The sequence below is a fragment of the Oncorhynchus mykiss genome, chromosome 21 (genome assembly GCF_013265735.2).
Source record: "Oncorhynchus mykiss isolate Arlee chromosome 21, USDA_OmykA_1.1, whole genome shotgun sequence".
NCBI classification, from domain to species: Eukaryota; Metazoa; Chordata; class Actinopteri; order Salmoniformes; family Salmonidae; genus Oncorhynchus; species Oncorhynchus mykiss.
The window spans coordinates 14,141,092-14,164,270 of NC_048585.1; the positions used below are offsets into that span (position 1 = coordinate 14,141,092).

Genomic DNA, 23,179 nt, shown 5'->3' on the forward strand with positions numbered 1-23,179 from the left:
CAGAGGAACTTCATTGGTTGTCAGGTACATTGAAATCACACAACAGTTCATAACATTTTAAGTTGACAAATTCTAGTTGAGCCACAGTGTACAGCAGCTTAATACAATAGATTTATATCTGTACATTCATAAATGACTAAGCTGATTTCTCTGACCAGCATCCTATTCACAGCCTTACTAGCCAAAATCTAAAACTGGCTTTACCTTAACCAAACCCTTAACCCTAACATTAACCCTAACATTAACTTAACCCTAACCTATTTTTATTTTTGTTATGAAAAAATAAAAACTAAGTTATGTTCAATGAATAGATATTGGACGAGTAACAAATGCATTGTCAGCACACGTCCAAAATCATATAATCAATAATACACATAATAATCAATGATACAAGGTTTATTCATATTCACATGTTAGTCATTTAGCAGACGCTCTTATCCAGAGCGACATAGTAGTGAGTGCATATATTTTCCTACTTTTTGTTACTAGTCCTCTACATACAGACCTGCCAAGCAACAATAGACGCTATGTTAATTGATTTCACCATTACATGAAAAAACGAATTAGAAAATGAACCCTAAATGAAGCTATTATTTGAACCAATTTAGAAATTAAATCTTGTCAGCCACGTCCCTTTTTCCCTGTTTCAGTTGCACAGGGAGGTTGGTGGTGCCTACAGTGACAGGGAGAGCAGCTCTTCTTATTCATTACTATTCATTAATAGATACAGGCACAAAGCTTGGTTCTCATGAGACAGTACAGTCTGCTTTTTCTAAGAATGTAGAAGCAGAGACACTTTCTGTTTGGATTCCCTGGGGTTCAGCAGACCTCTGGTATGATGGCACCTGCTGCAGGAACAAGTCCCAGTCCGGCCCAGTGACTGGCAACTCTGTCTGGAAGTGGTTCCAGAACCTGGACAAATAACCAAGACAGGTACAATATTAGGGTCCCGACACACCAGTTGAGAATCGTTGCTCTAGTGTACAGCAATGCAATAGACTGGTAGTGGTAGATGCCTGGGTCTGGTAAATTAGGAAGGAAGGGAGGGAAGGTGAGTAAACGAGGGCTTATCGGTGGTGGTAGATGTCTGGTAAGGGAGGAAGGAAACAAAGGAGGGAAGGTGAGGAGACGAGGACTTACCGGTGGTGGTAGACGTCTGGCTCTCTGCTCAGACGGTTCTGGAAGCCGATATACAGGTCGTCCCAAAGAAGGCCATTCTTCACCACGTGCCTCATGACTCCGATCCTGTTCTTGATCTTTACAGAAGAGAAAGTAGTACACCGTCTATCTCTCAGTCCAATCAAGTTACATGAAATGGAAAACAAACGAATGATCCACTTGCAGATAAATGGCGGTTCCTTACAAAGCATGTTGGCATTTAAGCAGGGCAGGACTACAGCATCTGGGGCCCCGGGGCCCCTACCACCAGCTAAACAGCTAACTTCTTGCATTTCAACACATTTTGCCATGGGGCAGAGAGAAAAATGTGCTGTTTTATAGTTCAATTTATGCTATTCTACACATATGACAGAACATTTTTCCATGTTAAATCGAATGTATTGCTATTCTACACATTTTGCCCTGTGTGCCCGTTCAGTAATCCGGAACTTACACTTCAGGCAGTAGTGAGAACTGAGCCAGTAACAATTATCTTCAACTGAAAACAGCTTGGCATCAGATTTTCATCTGCCAACCACAACACATTCAAAACCCTAAAGTTTTGCAGTAGCCTGCCATCTCGGTGTGTCTGTGCCTCGTACGTTCACCTCTTATGAGAATGACATGAGTCCAGGGAAATGTTATTCTTATGACAGATTTGTATCATGGTATGTTTCTGCCCCAGTTGTATTTTGTATTGATCCTTCTCATAAATGGATTGCAGTGTACAGTGCCTTCAGAAAGTATTCACACCCCTTGACCTTTTCCACATTTTGTTGTTACAGCCTGAATTACAAATGGATTACATTTAGCTTTTGTGTCACTGATCTACACACAATATCCCATAATGTCAAAGTGGAATTATGTTTTTAGAAATGCTTACAAATGAATTAAAATAATTAATCAATAAGTATTCAACCCCTTTGTTATTGCAAGCCTAAATATGTTCAGGAATAAAACTGTGCTTAACAAGTCACAAGTTGCATTGACTCACTGTGTGCAATAATATTATTTAACATTGTTATTTTAAATGACGACCCCATCTCTGTACCCCACACATATAATTAGCTGTAAGTTGCCTCAGTCAAGCAGTGAATTTCAAGCACAGAGTCAACCACAAAGACCAGGGGGCTGGCACCTATTGGTAGATGGGGTGGGGGGGGGAGGGAGTAGTAGACATGGAATATCTCTTTGAGCATAATGAAGTTATTAATTACACTTTGGATGCTGTATTAATACACACAGTCATTACAAAGATAGAAGCGCCCTTCTTAAATCAGTTGCTGGAGAGGAAGGAAACCGCTCAGGGATTTCACCATGAGGCTAATTATGATTTTAAAACAGTTAGAGTTTAATGGCTGTTATGGGAGAAAACTGCAGATGGATAAACAACATTGTAGTTACTCCATAATACTAACCTAAATGACAGAGGGAAAAGGAGGAAGCCTGTAGAATATTTTTTTTTAACAAGGTACTAAAGTAATACTGCAAGAAATGTGGCAAAGAAAGTAACTTTTTGTCCTGAATGCGAAGTGTAATATTTGGAGAAAACGCAACATCACTAAGTACCACTCTTCATATTTTCAAGCATGGTAGTGGCTGCATCATGTTATGGGTATGCTTGTCTTCGTCAAGGACTAGGGAGGATAAAAATAAATGGAATATAGCTAAGCACTGGCTAAATTCTACAAAACCTGGTTCAGTCCAATAGACACCGGGAGACAAATTCTCCTTTCAGCAGGACAACCTAAAACAAGAGGCCAAATATACACTGGAGTTGCTTACCAAGACGACATTGAATGTTCCTGATTGGCCTGGTTAAAGTTTTAACTTCAATCAGCTTGAAAATCTATAGCATGGCTGTCTAGCAATGATAAACAACCAATTTGGCAGAGCTTGACGAATTATAAAATTATGGGCAAATATTGTACAATCCAGGTGTGCAAAGCTCTGAGACTAACTAGAAACCCAAACCGGCTGCACGCGTGCGCCATCGTGCATAAATGTATTTTGTCACCCCACACCAGATGCGATAACGACACGCAGGTTAAAATATCAAAACAAACTCTGAACCAATTATATTAATTTGGGGACAGGTCAAAAAGCGTTAAACATTTATGGCAATTTAGCTAGCTAGCTTGCACTTGCTAGCTAATTTGTCATATTTAGCTAGCTTGCTGTTCCTAGCTAATTTGTCCTGGGATATAAACATTGATGTTATTTTTCCTGAAATGCACAAGGTCCTCTACTCCACCAATTAATCCACACATAAAACGGTCAACCGAATTGTTTCTAGTCTTCTCTCATCCTTCCAGGCTTTTTCTTCTCTTGACTTTATATTACGATTGGCAACTTTCATAAATTAGGTGCATTACCGCCACTGACCTTGTTCGTCTTTAGTCACCCACGTAGGAATAACCAATGAGGAGATGGCACGTGTGTTCCTGCTTCTATAAACCAATGAGGAGAAGGGAGAGGCAGGACTTGCAGCGCAATCTGCATCAGAAATAGAAATGACTTCTATTTTAGCCCTTGGCAACGCAGACGCTCGTTGGCACGTGCGAGCAGTGCGAGTGCAATAATTGAATATAGATTCCTAAATTTATTTTGCAACGCTCACGCCCGTGACGCCAGCGGTGTGGTCAGCCTGTTACCGATGTGCCGTGAAGAAGTATTTGCCCCGTTTCTGATTCTCAATTTTTGCATATTTTTGATTCTGAATGTTATCAGATCTTCAACCAAACCTAATATTAGATAAAGGGAACCTAAGTTTAGATTTTTTTATTTTTTTCAAATTTAATTAAAGTACTGCGACACCTGTGCGGTTCCCCTGTGCGAAAAAGTAATTGCCCTCTTACACTCAATAACTGGTTGTGCCACCTTTAGCTGCAATGACTGCAACCAAATTCTTCCCTTAGTTGTTGATCAGTCTCTCACATCGCTGTTGAGGAATTTTGGCCTACTCTTGCATGTAGAACTGCTTTAACTCAGAAACATTTGTGGGTTTTCAAGCATGAACTGCTCGTTTCAAGTCTTGCTGCAACATTTCAATTGTGATTAGGTCTGGACTTTGACTAGGCCATTCCAAAACTTCAAATGTGTTGCTTTTTAGCCATTTTCATGTAGACTTGATTGTGTGTTTTGTATCATTGTCTTGCTGTATGACCCAGCTGCACTTCAGCTTCAGCTCACAGACGGATGTCCTGACTTTCTACTGTAGAATTCTAATAAAGAGCAGAATTCATGGATCCTTCTATTCAAATCAAATCAAATCAAATTTTATTTGTCACATACACATGGTTAGCAGATGTTAATGCGAGTGTAGCGATCCTTCTATTAAGGCAAGTTGTCCAGGTCCCGAGCCAGCAAAGCATCCCCAAACCAATACTGAAGGCACTGTACTTATCAAGCACTGCATTTAATCCAGCAAACAATTATCTTCAACTGAAAACAGGTTTACATCAGATTTGCATCTGCCAACAACAACACATTCAAACCCCTGAAGTTATGCATAGCAGCCTGCTATCTCTTTGTATCTGTGAACAGCGTTCACCTCATGAGAATGACATGAATAAAGGGAAAAGTTTATTCTTATTTACAATTTTACCAGACGCTCTTATCCAGAGCGACTTACAGTAGCAATTAGGGTTACAGCGCATTCGGAAAGTATTCAGACCCCTTGACATTTTCCACATTTTGTTACGTTACAGCCTTATTCTAATATTGATTTTTTTTAAACTCTCATCTATACACAATACCCCATAATGACAAAGCAAAAACAGCTTTTTAGAAATGTTTGTAAATGTATTGCATTTAAAAATATATATATATATCACATTTACATAAGTATTCAGACCCTTTACTTTATTGAAACACCTTTGGCAGCGATTACAGCCTTGATTCTTCTTGGACATGATACGACAAGCTTGGTACACCTGTATTTGGGGAGTTTCTCCCATTCTTTTCTGTAGATCCTCTCAAGCTCTGTCAGGTTGGATGGGGAGCGTAGCTGCACAGCTGTTTTCAGGTCTCTTCAGAGATGTTAGATTGGGTTTAAGTCCGGGCTTTGGCTGGGCCACTCAAGGACATTCAGAGACTTGTCCCAAAGCCAGGTTTCCTCCAGACGTGACGCTTGGCATTCAGGCTAAAGAGTTCAATCTTGGTTTCATCAGACCAGAGAATCCTGTTTGTCATGGTCTGAGAGTCCTTTAGGTGCCTTTTGGCATGTGCATTTTTTCTGAGGAGTGGCTTCCGTCTGGCCACGTTACAATAAAGGCCTGATTTGTGGAGTGCTGCCGAGATGGTTGTCCTTCTGGAAGGTTCTCCCATCTCCACAGAGGAACTCTGGAGTTCTGTCAGAGTGACCATCGGGTTCTAGGTCACCTCCCTGACCAAGGCCCTTCTCCCCTGAATCCTCAGTTTAGCCAGGCGGCCAGCTCTAGGTAGAGTCTTGGTGGTTCCAAATGTCTTCCAATTAAGAATGAGGGAGGCCACTGTGTTCTAGGAGAACTTCAATGGTGCAGATCATTTTTGGTACCCATCTCCAGATCTGTGCCTCGACATAATCCTGTCTCGGAGCTCTATGGACAATTCCTTCAACCTCATGGCTTGGTTTGACATGTACTGTCAACAGTGGGACCTTATATAGACAGGTCTGTGCCTTTCCAAATCATGTCCAATCAATTGAATTTACAACCGGTGGACTCCAGTCAATTTGGAGAAACATCTCAAGGATGATGAATGGAAACAGGATGATGCACCTGAGCTTAATTTCGAGTCTCATAGCAAATGGTCTGAATATTTATGTAAAAAAGGTATTTTATAATTTCTTGACATTTGCAAAAATAAATCTAAAAACCTATTTTTGCTTTGTCAATATAGGATATTGTGTAGACTGATGAGGATTTATTTTATTTAATCCATTTTAGAATAAGGCTGTAATATAACAAAATGCGGAAAAGTAAAGGGGTCTGAATACTTTCCGAATGCACTGTAAGTGCCTTGCTCAAGGGAACATCAAAATATTTTTCACATAGTAAGCTCAGGGATTTGAACCAGCAACCTTTCGATAACTGGCCCAGTGCTCTTAACTGTTAGGCTACCTGCCACCCTTATGACAGATTTGTAACATGCTATGTTCCTGCTCCACAATGTTTGTTTTGATCCTTCTCAAGTTGAGTGCAGTGTACTTAATAGTATATAGGTGAGCAGGTGTTGTAGCCATGCTCACCTCCTCATAAGGGTGCTCTCTAGTGGGCCTCTGAGTAGGGAAGGACAGATCCATGAAGTCCACCAGATAGTTGTAGCCATTGGCTATCGGAATGAAGTCCTCATCTGTCTCTATGACCTTAAATACATATTACAAACAGTTAGGCTATGTTTAGTTGGAATTCAAACAATTTGCGTTATTCACTGACCTGCAGTTATGATAAATACCAGATAACTAGAATATGAATAACCAGAATAACCAGAATCAATAAACAGAATCTAAAGAATTACCAGAATCTTAAAAGAAAGTAGCAAAAGAATGAGAAGAATTGGAAAAGATTTGTTCTAATTTCAACCCTCGAACCCACTAGATTTGGGTTAAAAATATTTTTTTATTTTTCAAATTGATTGAACATGCCTGGCACAATGGAACCAAGGGTCATAGTCCCTAGAGTGTCAAGCCTGCCCATCTGGCAATCCAAGCAGCCAAAATCAGCTGTTCTAAGGGCAGTTTCCTGGACATTAAGCCTAGTCCTGGAACCCCCCAAAAATTCGATAGAGATTCTCCATTGAGCTTTTAATTTTTTTTAAATTCAGGAATAGGCTTAGTCTGTGTCCGTGAGAGCGTCCGTACATGTTTTAAACATTCCAGAAATCTGCAGAGAGAGGAAGTGAATGGAAGGGGTCGCATTCAGTCGGTACAAAATCTAGAAACTTTTTAAAATTGAGATTGTCCAATAATATTTAAAATTTTCCTTGCATGTTTTACTGCCTACTGAATGCGAGTCAGGAGTAACCAGGAGTGTATTCCTAAATTGCAGACTGTTGCAAAAAAGTTTAGTCCGTTTAATCCAAACAAAAAACATTTTGCAATGAAAACAAGTTTCTATTGGACAAATTCAGGCTTCCGTTTGGTTCCAAGAGTAAACAGTAATCGGTTTCTGTTGAAAAAACGTTTTGCAACAGTCTGCGACTAATGAATCCACCCCAGGAGTCAGCTTGTAGATGTGCAGTAGAGCACTAAGAGCTGTGAGGACTTTTATATGGACTGCAATATTTACCCGGACAACTAGATTGTAGTTTTTAAACCCTGCCCAGATGTAATAAAATTGGATCCAGCTTTTATGTTTAAATATCTCAGCGGTGATGGCCCTGTTCAGTTCATCCACGTACAAATCAAAGTCCCAACTGTCCTTATAGATGTTTGTCCCGGATGGAGGGTCGGTGATGGCTTTCCTGTGGTTATAGTCAAATCATACATGATTTACAGTGCATTTTACCTGGGTTACAACATTAAAACGGAATTCAATGATGTAGGAAAAACCGAATGTAGAAAGAGAACATAATGGCAGACAATGTAGGGAAGTGAGGTAATAATGGCAGACAATGTAGGGAAGTGAGATAATAATGGCAGACAATGTAGGGAAGTGAGATAATAATGGCAGACAATGTAGGGAAGTGAGATAATAATGGCAGACAATGTAGGGAAGTGAGATAATAATGGCAGACAATGTAGGGAAGTGAGATAATAATGGCAGACAATGTAGGGAAGTGAGATAATAATGGCAGACAATGTAGGGAAGTGAGATAATAATGGCAGACAATGTAGGGAAGTGAGATAATGGCAGACAATGTAGGGAAGTGAGGTAAAAATGGTTGACAATGTAAGGAAGTGATGCAATAATGGTAGATAATGTAGGAAAGTGATGTAATAATGGTAGACAATGTAGGGAAGTGATGTAATAGAGGTTAACAATGTAGGGAAGTGAGGTAATAATGGTATTGACAACAGAGGGAAACATCAAACACTAAAATGTGATTTGTGATTATTGATGATTGTTGGCATTTCTATGGAGTATGGACTGATATGACAGACATGGACACACACACGATTTGCTGATTGATGAGCAATCCTACCGGCTGGGGCTCATCAGAGCCAGTGCCAGATCGAGCACAGCGCCTGGCTTGGGTGTCCATGTTGTTATGCCTGGAGCGCTCTTCTTGATCAGGGCATTGAGCTCCTCCGCTTTGTTTTTCGTGTTAGTTTCCTTAATGTACCTGTCAGTTAACTTATGTCAGTTGTCAATGTCAAATTGGGATGCAAGTTATATTGAGTGACTGCAATTGAAGCAATAAGAGGGGTCAAAACCTAATCTCAACCTAGAACGGAATTTGTACACAAAAGAGTAAACGTTTTGTAATACCTGTCTGAGGGATGTGCTTCGACAAAGTAACCGGCAAACGGGCAGTAGATCTTGGGCTGCAAGGATTTTACCAGCTGGGCCTTGTAGTTCATGAGCTTCTTCCTTTCATTCTTGATGAAATCAGCTTTCCAGCTCTCTGCAGGGTGAAATCGACACTAGTCAATGAGTGAATCTCAGTTGTGTTTCCTTGATTCCTCGCTTCCTCTCCCCTTGCCTCCTCCTCAAAATGCATTGGAGGAGAACATCCGAGGGAAGTAACCTCATATCTGTTCCGATGTGCTTTGAGGAGGAGATAAGGAGAGAGGAAATACAATTGAGATTCACTCCATCTGCAGTCAATAGCCGGGAAAACCCAAGGGAGCAATTCATTTCTCTGTTATTTGTCCGGCTATACATTTGGATGCTGTATACCTGTCCACCTCACCTGTGTATTTTCCTCCACTGAAGGTCATGGGGAAGCCAGACGCCCCTCCAGCAAAGTCGCTCATCATCAGGTCTACATTGTGGGGCAGTCGGCCGTAGTTTGGCCTGGTGCAGTCCACCGTGTTGAGGATCATATGACCTGGGTGGGAGAACCAGGATCAGATGCACCCGTCAAATGAGATAAGGTTGAGATAAGGCTTTAAGGTGCATCGTATGCCTACCAGGTGGCGCTGACATATACTTCTACTACTGAACTGACAAGGACCTGAATCAGACAGGATGTGCATGTTCAATAAAATAATGAGTCTTAATTATCCTGATGGAGCCCATCTTTATATGGATGTATAATCTGTTGGTGGATAAAGTGGGATGAAAGTCAGAATGTGTGACCTGCACTTGTACACTGACTCGACAAAACATTAGGAACACATGCTCTTTCCGTGAAATAGACTGACCCGGTGAATCCAGGTGAAGGGTATGATCACTTATTTAAATCCACTCCAATCAGTGTAGATGAAGGGGAGGAGGCAGGTTAAAGAATGATTTTAACCCTTGAGACATGGATTGTGTATGCGTGTCATTCAGAGGGTGAATGGGCAAGACAAAATATTTAAGTGCCTTTGAAGGTGGTATGGTAGTAGGTACCAGGCACACCGGTTTGAGTGTGTCAAGAACTGCAGCGCTGCTGGGTTTTTCATGCTCAACAGTTTCCCGTGTGTATCAAGAATGGTTCACCACCCAAAAGAAATCCATCTAACTTGACACAACTGTGGGAAGCTTTGGAGTCAACATGGGCCAGCATCCCTGTGGAACACTTTCAATACCTTGTAGAGTCCATGCCAATAGAGTCCAATTGAGGTTGTTCTGATGGCAAAGGGGGGTGCAATTCAATATTAGGAAGGTGTTCCTAATGTTTCGTACACTCGGTGTATATACCACTTAGCAGACCCTTTTATGAAAAGTGACTTCCTGTGACTGCAGGAATTGAACCCAGGGCTCTGGCGAAGCTAGCACTACGTGCTCTTACAAAGGACATGATGACTACCTTTATATTCAACAATGATACAGGTGTCCAATTCAGGGTGCACTTCATCCTTCAGAATCATGAATCTGAGGTGCTCATCAATCTGACGGAGACAACAGGAGAAGGGCATTAAAGAAGAGCCTTTTGACAGAGGTTCCTTTATCGTATAAACTGTTCATGCAAAGTGAGCTGTTTATGCTTACGTTTTGCCAAATGCCAAAGGGAACGACGTTGATATTTGTCAGCTGCACCTGCCTTTTCTCCAGCATCCTGTAACATGATTCAAATGAGGACAGCATAAACCCATAAAGGTGACACTCTCATTTGTTTTATGGTTGTAAAACCATGTTAATGATTGACATATACAGTTGAAGTCGGAAGTTTACATACACCTTAGCCAAATACATTTAAACTCAGTTTTTCCACAATTCCTGACATTTAATCCCAGTAAAAATTCCCTGTTTTAGGTCAGTTAGGATCACCACTTTATTTTAATAATGTGAAATGTCAGAATAATAGTAGAGAGAATGATTTATTTCAGCTTTTATTTCTTTCGTCACATTCCCAGTGGGTCAGAAGTTTACATACTAATTGAGTGTATTTGGTAGCACTGCCTTCAAATTGTTTAATAACTTGGGTCTGTCACGATCGTGGTCTAAATAAGTGGACCAAGGCGCAGCGTGAGTAGAGTTCCACATTTTATTAATAGTGAAACTCCCCCCCCCCCCCCCCCCCCAAAAAAGATATAACGAACGTGAAATGTGTAGCTCACAATGGCACTCAAACAGAACAAAACAATATCCCCCAACGCAGGTGGGAAAAGGGACACACTAAGTATGATCCCCAATTAGAGGCAATGATATTCAGCTGCCTCCAATTGGGAACCATACTCACACACCAACATAGAACTATAATAACTAGAAAACCCCCCTAGTCATGCTGTGACCTATTACACCATAGAGAATCCTGGTGGCTCTCTATGGTCAGGGTGTGACAGGGTCAAACATTTCAGGTAGCCTTCCACAAGCTTCCCACAATAAGTTGGGTGAATTCATTCCTCCTGACAGAGCTGGTGTAACTGAGTCAGGTTTGTAGGCCTCCTTGCTCGCACACGCTTTTTCAGTTCTGCCCACACATTTCCTATAGGATTGAGGTCAGGGCTTTGTGATGGCCACTCCAATAACTTGTCCTTAAGCCATTTTGCCACAACATTGGAAGTATGCTTGGGGTCATTGTCCATTTGGAAGACCCATTTGCGACCAAGCTTTAACATCCTGACTGATGTCTTGAGATGCTGCTTCAAAATAATTTCCCATCTCATGATGCCATCTATTTTGTAAAGTGCACCAGTCCCTCCAGCAGCAAAGCACGCCCCCCCCCCCCCCCCCCCCCCCCCCCCCACCACAACATGATGCTGCCACCCCCATTCATCACGGTTGGGATGGTGCTCTTCAGCTTGCAAGCCTCCCCCTTTTTCCTCCAAAAATAACGATGGTCATTATGGCCAAAAAGTACTATTTTTGGCCCAATGTGCAGTTACAAACCGTAGTCTGGCTTTTTTATGGCGGTTTTGGAGCAGTGGCTTCTTACTTGCTGAGAGGCCTTTCAACTTATGTTGATATAGGACTCGTTTAACTGTGGATATAGATACTTTTGTACCTGCTTCCTCCAGCATCTTCACAAGGTCCTTTGCTTTTGTTCTGGGATTGAGACAAAACGCTTCTCCTTCCTGAGCGGTATGACGACTGCGTGGTCCCATGGTGTTTATAATTGCGTAATATTGTTTGTACAGATGAACATGGTACCTTCAGAAGTTTGGAAATTGCTCCCAAGGATGAACCTGACTTGAGGTCTACAATTTTTTTTCTGAGGTCTTGGCTGATTTCTTTTGATTTTCCCATGATGTCAAGCAAACAGGCACTGAATTTGAAGGTAGGCCTTGAAACACATCCACAGGTACACCTCCAATTGACTCAAATGATGTCAATTAGCCTATCAGAAGCTTCTAAAGCCAAGACATCATTTTATGGAATTTTCCAAGCTGGTTAAAGGCACAATCATCTTAGTGTATGTAAACTTCTGACCCACTTATTTTGTGATACAGTGATTTATAAGTGAAATAATCTGTGTGTAAACAATTTTTGGAAAAATTACTTCTGTCATGCACAAAGTAGATGTCCTAACCGATGTGCCAAAACTATAGTTTGTTAACAAGATATTTGTGGGGTGGTTGAAAAACAAGTTTTAATGACTCCAACCTAAGTGTATGTAAACTTCCGAGTTCAACTGTATATAGATAACCCTTACCAGAACACTGGCCTTGATGTGTCGCCAACATAAATAGGAACATCGGGTCTTGTCGCAGAGAGGGATTTTAAGGTTGGGTAGCTGAAAATACATTTTTCAGGAATCATCTTAAAACGTCCTGCATTCTGTGTGCTCATCCTTATAAGGAAAATTGGAATCAACATTTCTGCTTACTTCCGTAATTGAAATTAGGGTCCCACTTTAAACTAAGTACAACTTAGAAAGGCTCAATATAGCTTACATAGATGATATGTGAAGCATTTATCTCATACTCTATAAATGGTGTATAAACATACATAGTTTATACACCATTTATACACCACCCTTTATACACCATGTATAGAATATGACACACACTTATAGATTATCTGTTAAGCATTTGCGTAGTGCTTCAGAAACTTCATGCATGCTATAAAATGCCTTTATACTTCGTTAAAGTGGGGCCAAAATTATAAATACATTGAAATCAGTCGTGGCTGGTGGTGGAGATTGCGGAGGACGGGCTCATTGTAATGTTTGGAATAGTATGTTTGATACGTTCAGTCCATTCCCTTCCAGTTTCACTGAGCCCATCCTCCCATATCAATCCATTTCATTCTGCCATACAGGTACCATCTCTACATGCCTGTACCATACTCCATACAGGTACCATCTCTACATGCCTTTACCATACAGGTACCATCTCTACATGCCTTTACCATACAGGTACCATCTCTACATACCTGTACCATACTCCATACAGGTACCATCTCTACATGCCTGTACCATACTCCATACAGGTACCATCTCTACATGCCTGTACCATACTCCATACAGGTACCATCTCTACATGCCTGTACCATACTCCATACAGGTACCATCTCTACATGCCTGTACCATACAGGTACCATCTCTACATGCCTGTACCATACAGGTACCATCTCTACATGCCTGTACCATACAGGTACCATCTCTACATGCCTGTACCATACAGGTACCATCTCTACATGCCTGTACCATACAGGTACCATCTCTACATGCCTGTACCATACTCCATACAGGTACCATCTCTACATGCCTGTACCATACTCCATACAGGTACCATCTCTACATGCCTGTACCATACTCCATACAGGTACCATCTCTACATGCCTTTACCATACTCCATACAGGTACCATCTCTACATGCCTGTACCATACTCCATACAGGTTCCATCTCTACATACCTGTACCATACAGGTACCATCTCTACATATCTGTACCATACTCCATACAGGTACCATCTCTACATGCCTGTACCATACAGGTACCATCTCTACATATCTGTACCATACTCCATACAGGTACCATCTCTACATGCCTGTACCATACTCCATACAGGTACCATCTCTACATGCCTGTACCATACTCCATACAGGTACCATCTCTACATGCCTTTACCATACTCCATACAGGTACCATCTCTACATGCCTGTACCATACTCCATACAGATACCATCTCTACATACCTGTACCATACTCCATACAGGTTCCATCTCTACATACCTGTACCATACTCCATACAGGTACCATCTCTACATACCTGTACCATACAGGTACCATCTCTACATACCTGTACCACATTCCATATAGGTACCATCTCTGAATACCTGAGGTGGTCGGAGTGCATGTGGCTGATGTAGATGAGGTCGGCCATGCACAGCCTTTCCATGGAGTCAGCAGGGGGCTCATGGAGCAGCCACCAGCCCCTGGCGAAGGCCGGACCCGTCAGCCAGGGGTCGAATATCATCTTCTTCCCCCCTAGCTGGAGCTCCATGCATGCATGGGTAAGGTAGGTCACCTGGAGGAACATGAAGGTTGAGTTTGGAGTGGAGAATCTTGTCACCCGACGTACTATCTTTTTAGATTTGCGTGCGGCGCTGTTGACCATCAATCACATTGATATAAATAGCCTGTCGGCCATATGGGGAAAATCTCAGAGGTGTCGGTGTTGGGACTGTCATTTCTGTGTCTCTGGAATTTAAATGAACACAGGGGAGATGGTCAAAAAGTCATCTGTGACCAACTGTCCCAGCAATGTGTCCTGCACTGTTGTTGGGCACGGCTATGATCGGAGAACTATCCCGATACGTAATCTAGAATCTTGGATGGCGGTTGGTGATATCTTTCAACCTTTGCCCATCTCCCTTATGTGTCCCAGGCTTAAGTTTGGCACTGCAGCCTTTCAGGTGAGAACACACCCTCAGATTTCACATTATAAAAGTGGTGATGAGATCAAAGATGAGTAGAAGATTGTGTAGACACACAACTCTCGGTTATCATTTTAAGGCTCATATTTGATTCACTCCGGGTAATTACTAACTAGCCTTGGATCATAGCTAGTGTTTGTGTTCTTGTCACAAATTTGTGACTAAACAACATGGTAATGTGTTCCACATTAGTTTCAACCAGCCTGGTGAAGACATCTTTTTCATGACGAGACCAAGATCACAACCAGATCAAGACATGTTTTTCTGACCTTAACAAAACGTCTTTATACAACCAGTATACATCCTGACCATGACGTCATGTAAGATGTCATAATGTAATTGCAACCAGTTTTGCCCACTGGGAAAGGCCTCAGATCTGTCCAGCCGTAGGTGTGTGTGACGAGCTGTACTCACAGTCACCTCTCCCTCCTGCAGTTCCTGTGGATCCTGGGGGTCTGCCAACCAGGGGTCCCAGACGATCACCTCCACGAGCTGAAGACCACCCTCGTCTGTCATCACGACGTCTGCGTTAGCAAAATCAAGCCAAAGTCAAAACTCTTCCGATTAATAATCTAATGAATTACTTTTATTTGATTATCTTAAGTTGAAGTCGGAAGTTTACATACACTTTAGCCAAATACATTTAAACTCAGTTTTTCACAATTCCATTTAATCCTAGTAAATATTCTCTGTTTTAGGTCAGTTAGGATCACCACTTTATTTTAAGAATGTGAAATGTCAGAATAATAGTAGAGAGAATTATTTATTTTGGCTTTTATTTCTTTCGTCACATTCCCAGTGGGTCAGAAGTTTACATACACTGTCACACCCTGACCATAGAGAGCCTTTTTATTCTCTATGTTGGTTAGGTCGGGGTGTGGGTAATCTAGGTAGTTTTTCTCTATGTTGGCCTGGTATGGTCCCCAATCAGAGGCAGCTGTTTATCGTTGTCTCTGATTGGGGATCATATTTAGGCAGCCATTTCCCCACTGTGTTTTGTGGGATCTTGTTTGTGTAGTTACCTGTGAGCACTGCTTGAGCTTCACGTGTCTTTTATTCTTTGTTTTTTTGTTCGGTTCTCTGATAATTAAAAGATGTCGAACCGATTTCACGCTGCGCTTTGGTCTGAGTATGATTACAACGACGATCGTGACATACACTCAATTAGTATTTTGTAGCATTGCCTTTAAATGGTTTAACTTGGGTCAAACGTGACGGGATAGCCTTCCACAAGCTTCCCACAATACGTTGGGTGAATTTTGGCCCATTTCTCCTGACACAGTTGGTGTAACTGAGGCAGGTTTGTAGGCCTCCTTGCTCGCACACGCTTTTTCAGTTCTGCCCACACATTTTCTATAGGATTGAGGTCAGGGCTTTGTGATGGCCACTCAAATACCTTGACTTTGTTGTCCTTAAGCCAGTTTGCCACAACTTTGGAAGTATGCTTGGGGTCATTGTCCATTTGCAAGACCCATTTGCGACCAAGCTTTAACTTCCTGACTGATGTCTTGAGATGTAGCTTCAATATGTCCACATAATTGTCCTCCCTCATGATGCCATCTATTTGTGAAGTGCACCAGTCCCTCCTGCAGCAACACACCCACACAACTTGATGCTGCCACCCGTGCTTCACGGTTGGGATGGTGTTCTTCGGCTTGCAAGCCTCCCCCTTTTTCCTCCAAACATAACGATGGTCATTATGGCCAAACAGTTCTATTTTTGTTTCATCAGACAAGAGGACATGTCTCCAAAAAGTACAATATTTTGTCCCCATGTGCAGTTGCAAACCATAGTCTGGCTTTTTTATGGCAGTTTTGGAGCAGTGGCTTCTTCCTTGGCGAGCAGCCTTTCAGGTTATGTTGATATAGGAATCGTTTTACTGTCGATATAGATAATTTTCCTGAGCAGTATGACGGCTGCATGGTCCCATGGTGTTTATACTTGCGTACTATTATTTGTACAGATGAACGTGGTACCTTCAGGCGTTAGGAAATTGCTCCCAAGGATGAACCAGACTTGTGGAGGTCTATAAAAAATGTTTGAGTTCTTGGCTGATTTCTTTTGATTTTCCCATGATGTCAAGCAACAAGGCACTGAGTTTGAAGGTAGGCCTTGAAATACATCCACAGGTGCAACTCCAATTGACTCAAATGATGTCAATTAGCCTATCAGTAAAGCCATGACATCATTTTCTGGAATTTTCCAAGCTGTTTAAAGGCACAGTCAACTTAGTGTATGTAAACTTCTGACCCACTGGAATTGTGATACAGTGAATTATAAGTGAAATAATCTGTCTGTAAACAATTGTTGGAAAGATTACATATGTCATGCACAAGGTAGATGTCCTAATTGACTTGCCAAAACTATAGTTTGTTAACAAGAAATTTGTGGATGGTTGAAAAACAAGTTCTAATGACTCCAACCTAAGTATATGTAAACCTCACACTTCAACTGTACATAGACATATTAAACATCTGACTTATTATTTACATTGTGTTCCTCGTGTCATTTTTAGATGGCCAAAGGAATGGACAGCTGGAGCTGGGCACTCAACCCACGGGACGCTGAACAGCGTCTACCTCCTAGTCATAAGACTGCTAAACAGTTAGTCCAGGTAGCTATTGGCTAACTATCTGCATTGACCCTTTTTGGACTAAGTCTTTTGACTCATCACATACTCTGCTGTTGCTGTTTATTATCTATCCTGTTATCTGGTCACTTTATCTCACCTATGTGAACATATCTACCTCAATTACATCATACCCCTGCACATCTACTCGATACTGGTACCTCGTGTAACGTTCTATAGCCAAGTTATCGTTACTCTGGATTTATTCCTTGTGTTATTTTTCTATTTCTCTTTTTTTCTCTCTGCATTGTTGGGAAGGTCCGTAAGTAAGCATTTCACTGTTAGTCTACATCTGTTGTTTACGTAGCATGTGACATAACATTTGATTTAATGATCAGTATCACACAATGTGTACAAATATACACAAGTTGTCAGAGAACACAAAATATTAGACATACCGTTTCATATGACCCAAAATGGCAAATAGACTTAAAATGCCATTCAATAACCTTTCAGGTTGAGAAAATGGCAGCTCAACTTACCCAGCTCATCCTGTGTGAAGCTGTCAGGAGGGTTCACATACTGCATAGTTGAGACGTTCAGCTTCCAGTAGTGTTTTGTACATCGGACCGTCCTGCATCAGAAAAACCTTTCAGTCCCATGGAATAGATGTGTTTTATCTAAGCCTCGGTATTAAAGAAGAAGTTCAGGATTTTACCACTTGATATTAAATGGTTCCTCAGCCTGAAAGTAGTCTATGGGCCAGGAGAAACTGTAATCCAAGGTTCGGTATTCTCTAAACAGCCGCTACTAACTCCAACTATCTTTAGTTGTAAAGTCCTGAACTTCCCCTTTAAGTCTACTTACCTTCCATCTAAGTCCTCTATGTCTTTGATGAACAGGCCTCCTTGGTGTTTGCATTGGTTCTTGCAGGCCTTCAGCTCTCCATTTTCTTTGTATATGATGTAGCACTTGCCATCATCTGGGCTCTTCTTAAAGTTGATGCCATCTTTGAGTGAGAACACCGCCTCAGAGTCCAGGGACAGCACTGTCTTTGAAGACTGGGCTGTCATTTGAGTGGTGGAATTGAAGTGCTGATGAGAAAAGTAGAGGAGTATAAGTGGATGGTACTCGTAAGAAGAATTTACAGGGGAACCAAACAGAAGTCATCAATAAAGGCAATAAAACAATCTATTCAGTTTATTACAAGTTGCAACAGGGAGATACTTCCAGCACAGAACCAGAGAAAATGTCTAACTGGCCTTATATCCTAATCAGCAGACAACTGTTCTGTAAACATCAGTCCCAGAGGCAAGTGGGAAGTCCAAACAAGTAAGTGACATTGCTACAGAATCACAGTGTTCAGACAATACAATAATAATCAGCGTGTCCTCGGTCCTTGTATCTCCAGTCTGGCATCAAACACTATCAACAGATGTGAGTTTAATCCATAACATACCGCGTCGAGGCTAGTGACCATCAACTCAAATATCACAAACAAAACACTGGAAATCGTGTATTACAGAAAGGGGAAATATATGAATATGCGGTAACACTTTACTTCACACCTAGTGTCATAACACATTATGACACGGTCATATCCATGTCATAGCAGCTGACAACGTGTCATAACCTGTCATAATATGCTCATAATATTGTTACATATGTTTAGACCTGTTGTGACATATATTATGATATTTTATGGGTGGTTATGACACATACGAGTTTCAAAACCCACAAAACCTACCACACAAGGCAAAACATTCCATTCCATTACACCATAGCCTACGTGTCAACAGTATTTTTTTTAAAATTGACTATATTAAATTATCATTGTAATTGCGCACAAAATGATGTCAGACATGCACTTACCCCAATGCTCTGTTTCTGATGACTGGGATGAATGCAAGAGCAGAAGCAGGACAAGACACCCTCTTTTTGACAGATGACTGATATAAGGGCATGCATGTGATTGGCCTATCTGACTTATGTGATTATGATGGTCATAATGCTTCTTGAGTGTCAAAGTGTATTTTCTTAGTCCAAGTAAAGTGACACAGGATGGTCATAATGCTTCTTGACAGTCTCATAAAGTGTATTTTCTACAAGTTGTTTAAAATATGATAGCGAGAGAGAGAAAGAGCGAGAGACCTGAACCTACATTTTAGACAATAGCACAGATTCAAAGAATTAAACATTATACCATTATATTTACATGTTCATGGTTAGTTCAAATGATTAATATCTAAATTCAAACAAATGTCAGTTCCTCATAGAGTACTGTGACACTTTGGGAACTAAATATTACATTGAAATGTATGGAATTGTCAGGAGCAGACCTGGGTACAAATACATGAGTATTTATATTTGAAATACTGATCTTGTGTGAATGAGTATTATGTGGTCAAAATCCGCTACCTCTTAACATTTCCTACAAATAGTAGGCTATCCAAACACATTCTGCCAAATACCCAAGGAACAAACAGAAAGTGGGTTCAAATGCATAGAGTATTTCAATATTTTTACATTTCAAAATTTTCAAATGCAGAAAAATGTATTTCCAAGTGTATTTCCAAATACATTCCAATATTCAACTACTTGTATTTTCAAGTAAATACTTTCTTCGAAATGTCTTTGAAAGTGATTGAAATACCCCAAATTTGAACATGGGTCTGATTAGAAGACTGTTTTTTTGGCTGTAAGAGCTATCACGCTCAATTAATTGTTTTATTTTTATTTCAGCTCATATCACTGAAATTCATCCAAAGTTAACTTGTGAACTTGAAATTCAATTAACAGTTTCACAGAGTTAACAGAGCTTAATTTATGTCAATTACCATGAGCAAAATATATAAATTAGCTAAATGTTTTAATGCTATTAAGTGCTCTCCTCTGGGAATACAATGTACATCTCACTGTATATGTTTGTAGCGAAATAAATGAAATTCAATATTATAATGTATTTATCTGTTAAACAACTTTTGTCTGTCACCTTTAAACAATGTACATTTCTTAATAGTCACAACATAGCAAATATTAAGAGAGAAGCATAAATAATAAAGAGCATTACCTTGTGCAGACTGTTATGTTGACTTGACACTTTGGAATTTGAAGTTTAGACCCAGATGAGTCTTTCTTTGTGCATTTGCATTGAGCAGTGAACTAATTGTTGGTGCTTAACAAGAAATAAGTGTTTGCTTCAGGAAATCCACCGCAAGAAAAGAGGTACAGAGAGAGACGAAGAAAGAGATTAAAAAGGTGAGATGCCTGTACAAGGACAAGGTGCAACAGATAATGTCACAGGGAGTCTCTCCAGTACAAGGATAAGGTGCAACAGATAATGTCACAGGGAGACTGCCAGGATGGGCATTAAGAATATGGCAAATGCCCCCTTCAAAGGGAGGCAACATATCGATCCCACCCGGATGAGAGGGTGTGACTCTCTACAGCCAATGAACTCAACAAGTTCTTCACCCGCTTTGAAGCGGGGGGCGGCCCCGCTCCCCCTGCCTGTGTGAAGGAGGATGTCATGGCAACCGAGAGCGCCCTTGTCATCAATGAGGAAGTCATACCAGTGTTCAAAAGCACTGGAACATGAAAGAGCCCGGGCCTGATAACATAATCTATTGTTAGACCTATCTCAAAAACCTCTCATCCATCTGCATCAAATGACTACAGACCTTAGTAATGACTCCAGACCTCTTACCTCTCTCTTGATTAAATCTCTTGAAAAGATTAAGGCATACATCATCAACACCACCAGACACCTTCTTGACACCCTCCAATTTGCATGCTGGTCAGAGAGAGGAACAGATGATGCCAACCTCTAGCTCTTTCATCTGGTGTACGTGCATTTGGAGGGCAGTGAAACCCATGTGCGTATCATGTTCACAGATTTCTCCTCAGCATTTAACACAATCAATCCATTGGTTTCTCGCAGACAGACTGAGAGGAGACTTCAGATTTGATGCTATGCTATTCACATGGATTACCAAATTCCTAAATGATAGGTCTCAGCAGGTAGGAGTTGGCAACACACTCTCTGAGGTGTGCACTACTTCAGTTGGAACCCCCCAGGGCAGTGTTCTTTCACCAGTACTATTCATACTGTACACAGACAGCTGACGGAGCCGGTTCCTAGGGCGCCACCTGATCAAATATGCTGACGACACTTTGGTCGGTCTACTTGAAAGGGATAAGACAGAGCACGGACCGGCTCTGAATGATTTTAATGTTTGGTGTGAGTCATCCCATCTAAAATTAAATACATAAAAAAACAAAGGACTTGGTGATTGACTTTTGAAGGAACACGACTATTCACACACCATCGCTGACAAATGTGAGCCCATTGAAATAGTGGAGGAGTACAAATACCTTGGGCTAGTCACTGACAACAAGCTGTCCTGGGATCAGTGTACTGACGTTATTTTGAAGAAAGGCCAACAGAGACTGTATTTCCTATGGAAATTGTAATTTTCTAATGTTGATCTAACCATCATGGTTCTCTTTTATAAAGCATTCATTGAGAGCATTCTGTCCTACTACTTGACCTGCTGGTTTGGGAATATCAATGTTGCACAGAAAAATAGGTTCTGAAAGATAGTCAGGACTTGTGGGAAAATCATGGGGCAGCAACAGCAACATCTGTGTCACGCCCTGACCATAGTTTGTATGTTATAGGTTTTGTTTGGTCAGGGTGTGATCTGAGTGGGCATTCTATGTTGTATGTCTAGTTTGTCTGTTTCTGTGTTTGGCCTGATATGGTTCTCAATCAGAGGCAGGTGTTAGTCGTTGTCTCTGATTGGGAACCATATTTAGGTAGCCTGTTTTGTCATTGTGGGTTGTGGGTGATTGTCTATGTTAGTTGCTTGTGTCAGCACAGTTCGTATTATAGCGTCACGGTCGGTGGTCATTTATTGTTTACGGTGTGTTTTCGTCATCCATTAAAATGATGCATTCACACCACGCTGCGCTTTGGTCCGCTTCTCACGACGATCGTGACAATCTGTCATCTCTCTACCTGGGCAGAGCCCACCAGAAGGCCAATAAAATAGCGGATGACTCTTCCCATCCAGTCCACTCCGAATACCAGCTCCTTCCCTCTGGACACAGGTACAGGCTACCTAAAGTTAAAAAAAACAAGGCCAAGTACTATTTTATTCTAAATGCAATTCTGCAACTTAATAAAATATTGGACAAATTGCACTTGCACTATGAAACTGCACTTACCCTGCCTAATTGCTTGTAAATATCCTTTGCTATTTAAAAAAAAAATGTTTTAAATGTGATAGATTTTTATGACTGCTGCAAAATAAATTGCCTCTCTGGGGACATTAAGGTTTTCTGAATCTGAATTTATTACTATACAAAAGTGACATCATTGTTTGTGTAACAAATTATTTAGAAATCCAGAAAGTGAACAAACATGTTCTTTGTTTTTTTTAAATGAACAGAAACAAGAGCATCTTTTAACACCAAGTATTTTAAGAGAAACATTTTGTTCAATAATTAAATAACCTGTTTATAATTACTGTGACACAAAGTATAAGGAAATAGATGAAGACAAAAAGGTCAATAGGGGTGTTAGTTATGCATTAGTACTAGCTGTGTGTGTGTGTGTGTGTGTGTGTGTGTGTGTGTGTGATATGCTCATGGAACAGGTGTTTTGACCTAGGGTTGTGTGTGTGCTCATGGGATAGGTTTTGTGACTTGCCTCAAGCTATTTTATGTTTTCCACATGACTGGTTGGTGTCATGAAGCAGTGCCTGACACACAGTGAAGTATTGAAGGTTGTGAATTAAAAGTAGTAGTGGCATTAATAGGGTTGTCATTGGCTATGGGTTAGTTGAATTGAGTTGTTTTGGGGTGGTTTGTAGGTGTGGAGTTATAACGGGTTATAGTGGAGTAGTATTTATTGTAGGCTAGAGTGAGTACTATAACATTATAAGCCATATAATGTGTTTTAAGCTCTCAAAATGTTTTAGTTTCAGCAACCTGTAAGTACTGTGGCAACGATTTCTGGTAAGAATGTTGAAGCCTGCATTCCATCTCTGAAATG

The 23,179-nt window shown here is 40.9% G+C and overlaps 1 protein-coding gene across 2 annotated transcripts; it reads right to left on the minus strand.

The window, feature by feature from the left end:
• Positions 1–381: 381 nt before the first annotated feature.
• LOC110499771 (cytidine monophosphate-N-acetylneuraminic acid hydroxylase-like) lies at positions 382–20,490 on the minus strand. 2 transcript variants are annotated; one of them, XM_036957019.1, is made up of 15 exons: positions 20,192–20,490; positions 17,989–18,215; positions 17,664–17,755; positions 14,967–15,076; positions 13,953–14,143; positions 12,325–12,405; positions 10,221–10,287; positions 10,039–10,120; positions 8,995–9,132; positions 8,571–8,706; positions 8,284–8,424; positions 7,428–7,602; positions 6,389–6,505; positions 1,141–1,256; positions 382–912 (listed from the first exon to the last, which is right to left on the minus strand). In XM_036957019.1, exons 2-15 carry the CDS (start codon positions 18,192–18,194, stop codon positions 747–749), a joined length of 1,818 nt encoding a protein of 605 aa, XP_036812914.1. In that variant the 5' UTR covers positions 18,195–18,215; positions 20,192–20,490; the 3' UTR covers positions 382–746. The 2 variants fall into 2 exon arrangements, with proteins under 2 accessions (XP_036812914.1, XP_036812913.1); XM_036957018.1 differs by lacking the exon at positions 20,192–20,490 and adding an exon at positions 18,994–19,105.
• Positions 20,491–23,179: the final 2,689 nt, after the last annotated feature.

Excerpts from the sequence above, each read along its gene's own strand:
- LOC110499771 (XM_036957018.1), bottom strand. The coding sequence starts at position 19,089 with ATGCATGCCCTTATATCAGTCATCTGTCAAAAAGAGGGTGTCTTGTCC. Across the intron at positions 18,216-18,993 it reads ATCAGAAACAGAGCATTGGG|CACTTCAATTCCACCACTCA; the intron begins GTAAGTGCATGT and ends TTTTCTCATCAG. Across the intron at positions 9,133-10,038 it reads TATCATTGTTGAATATAAAG|GTCATATGATCCTCAACACG; the intron begins GTAGTCATCATG and ends TCTCCCACCCAG.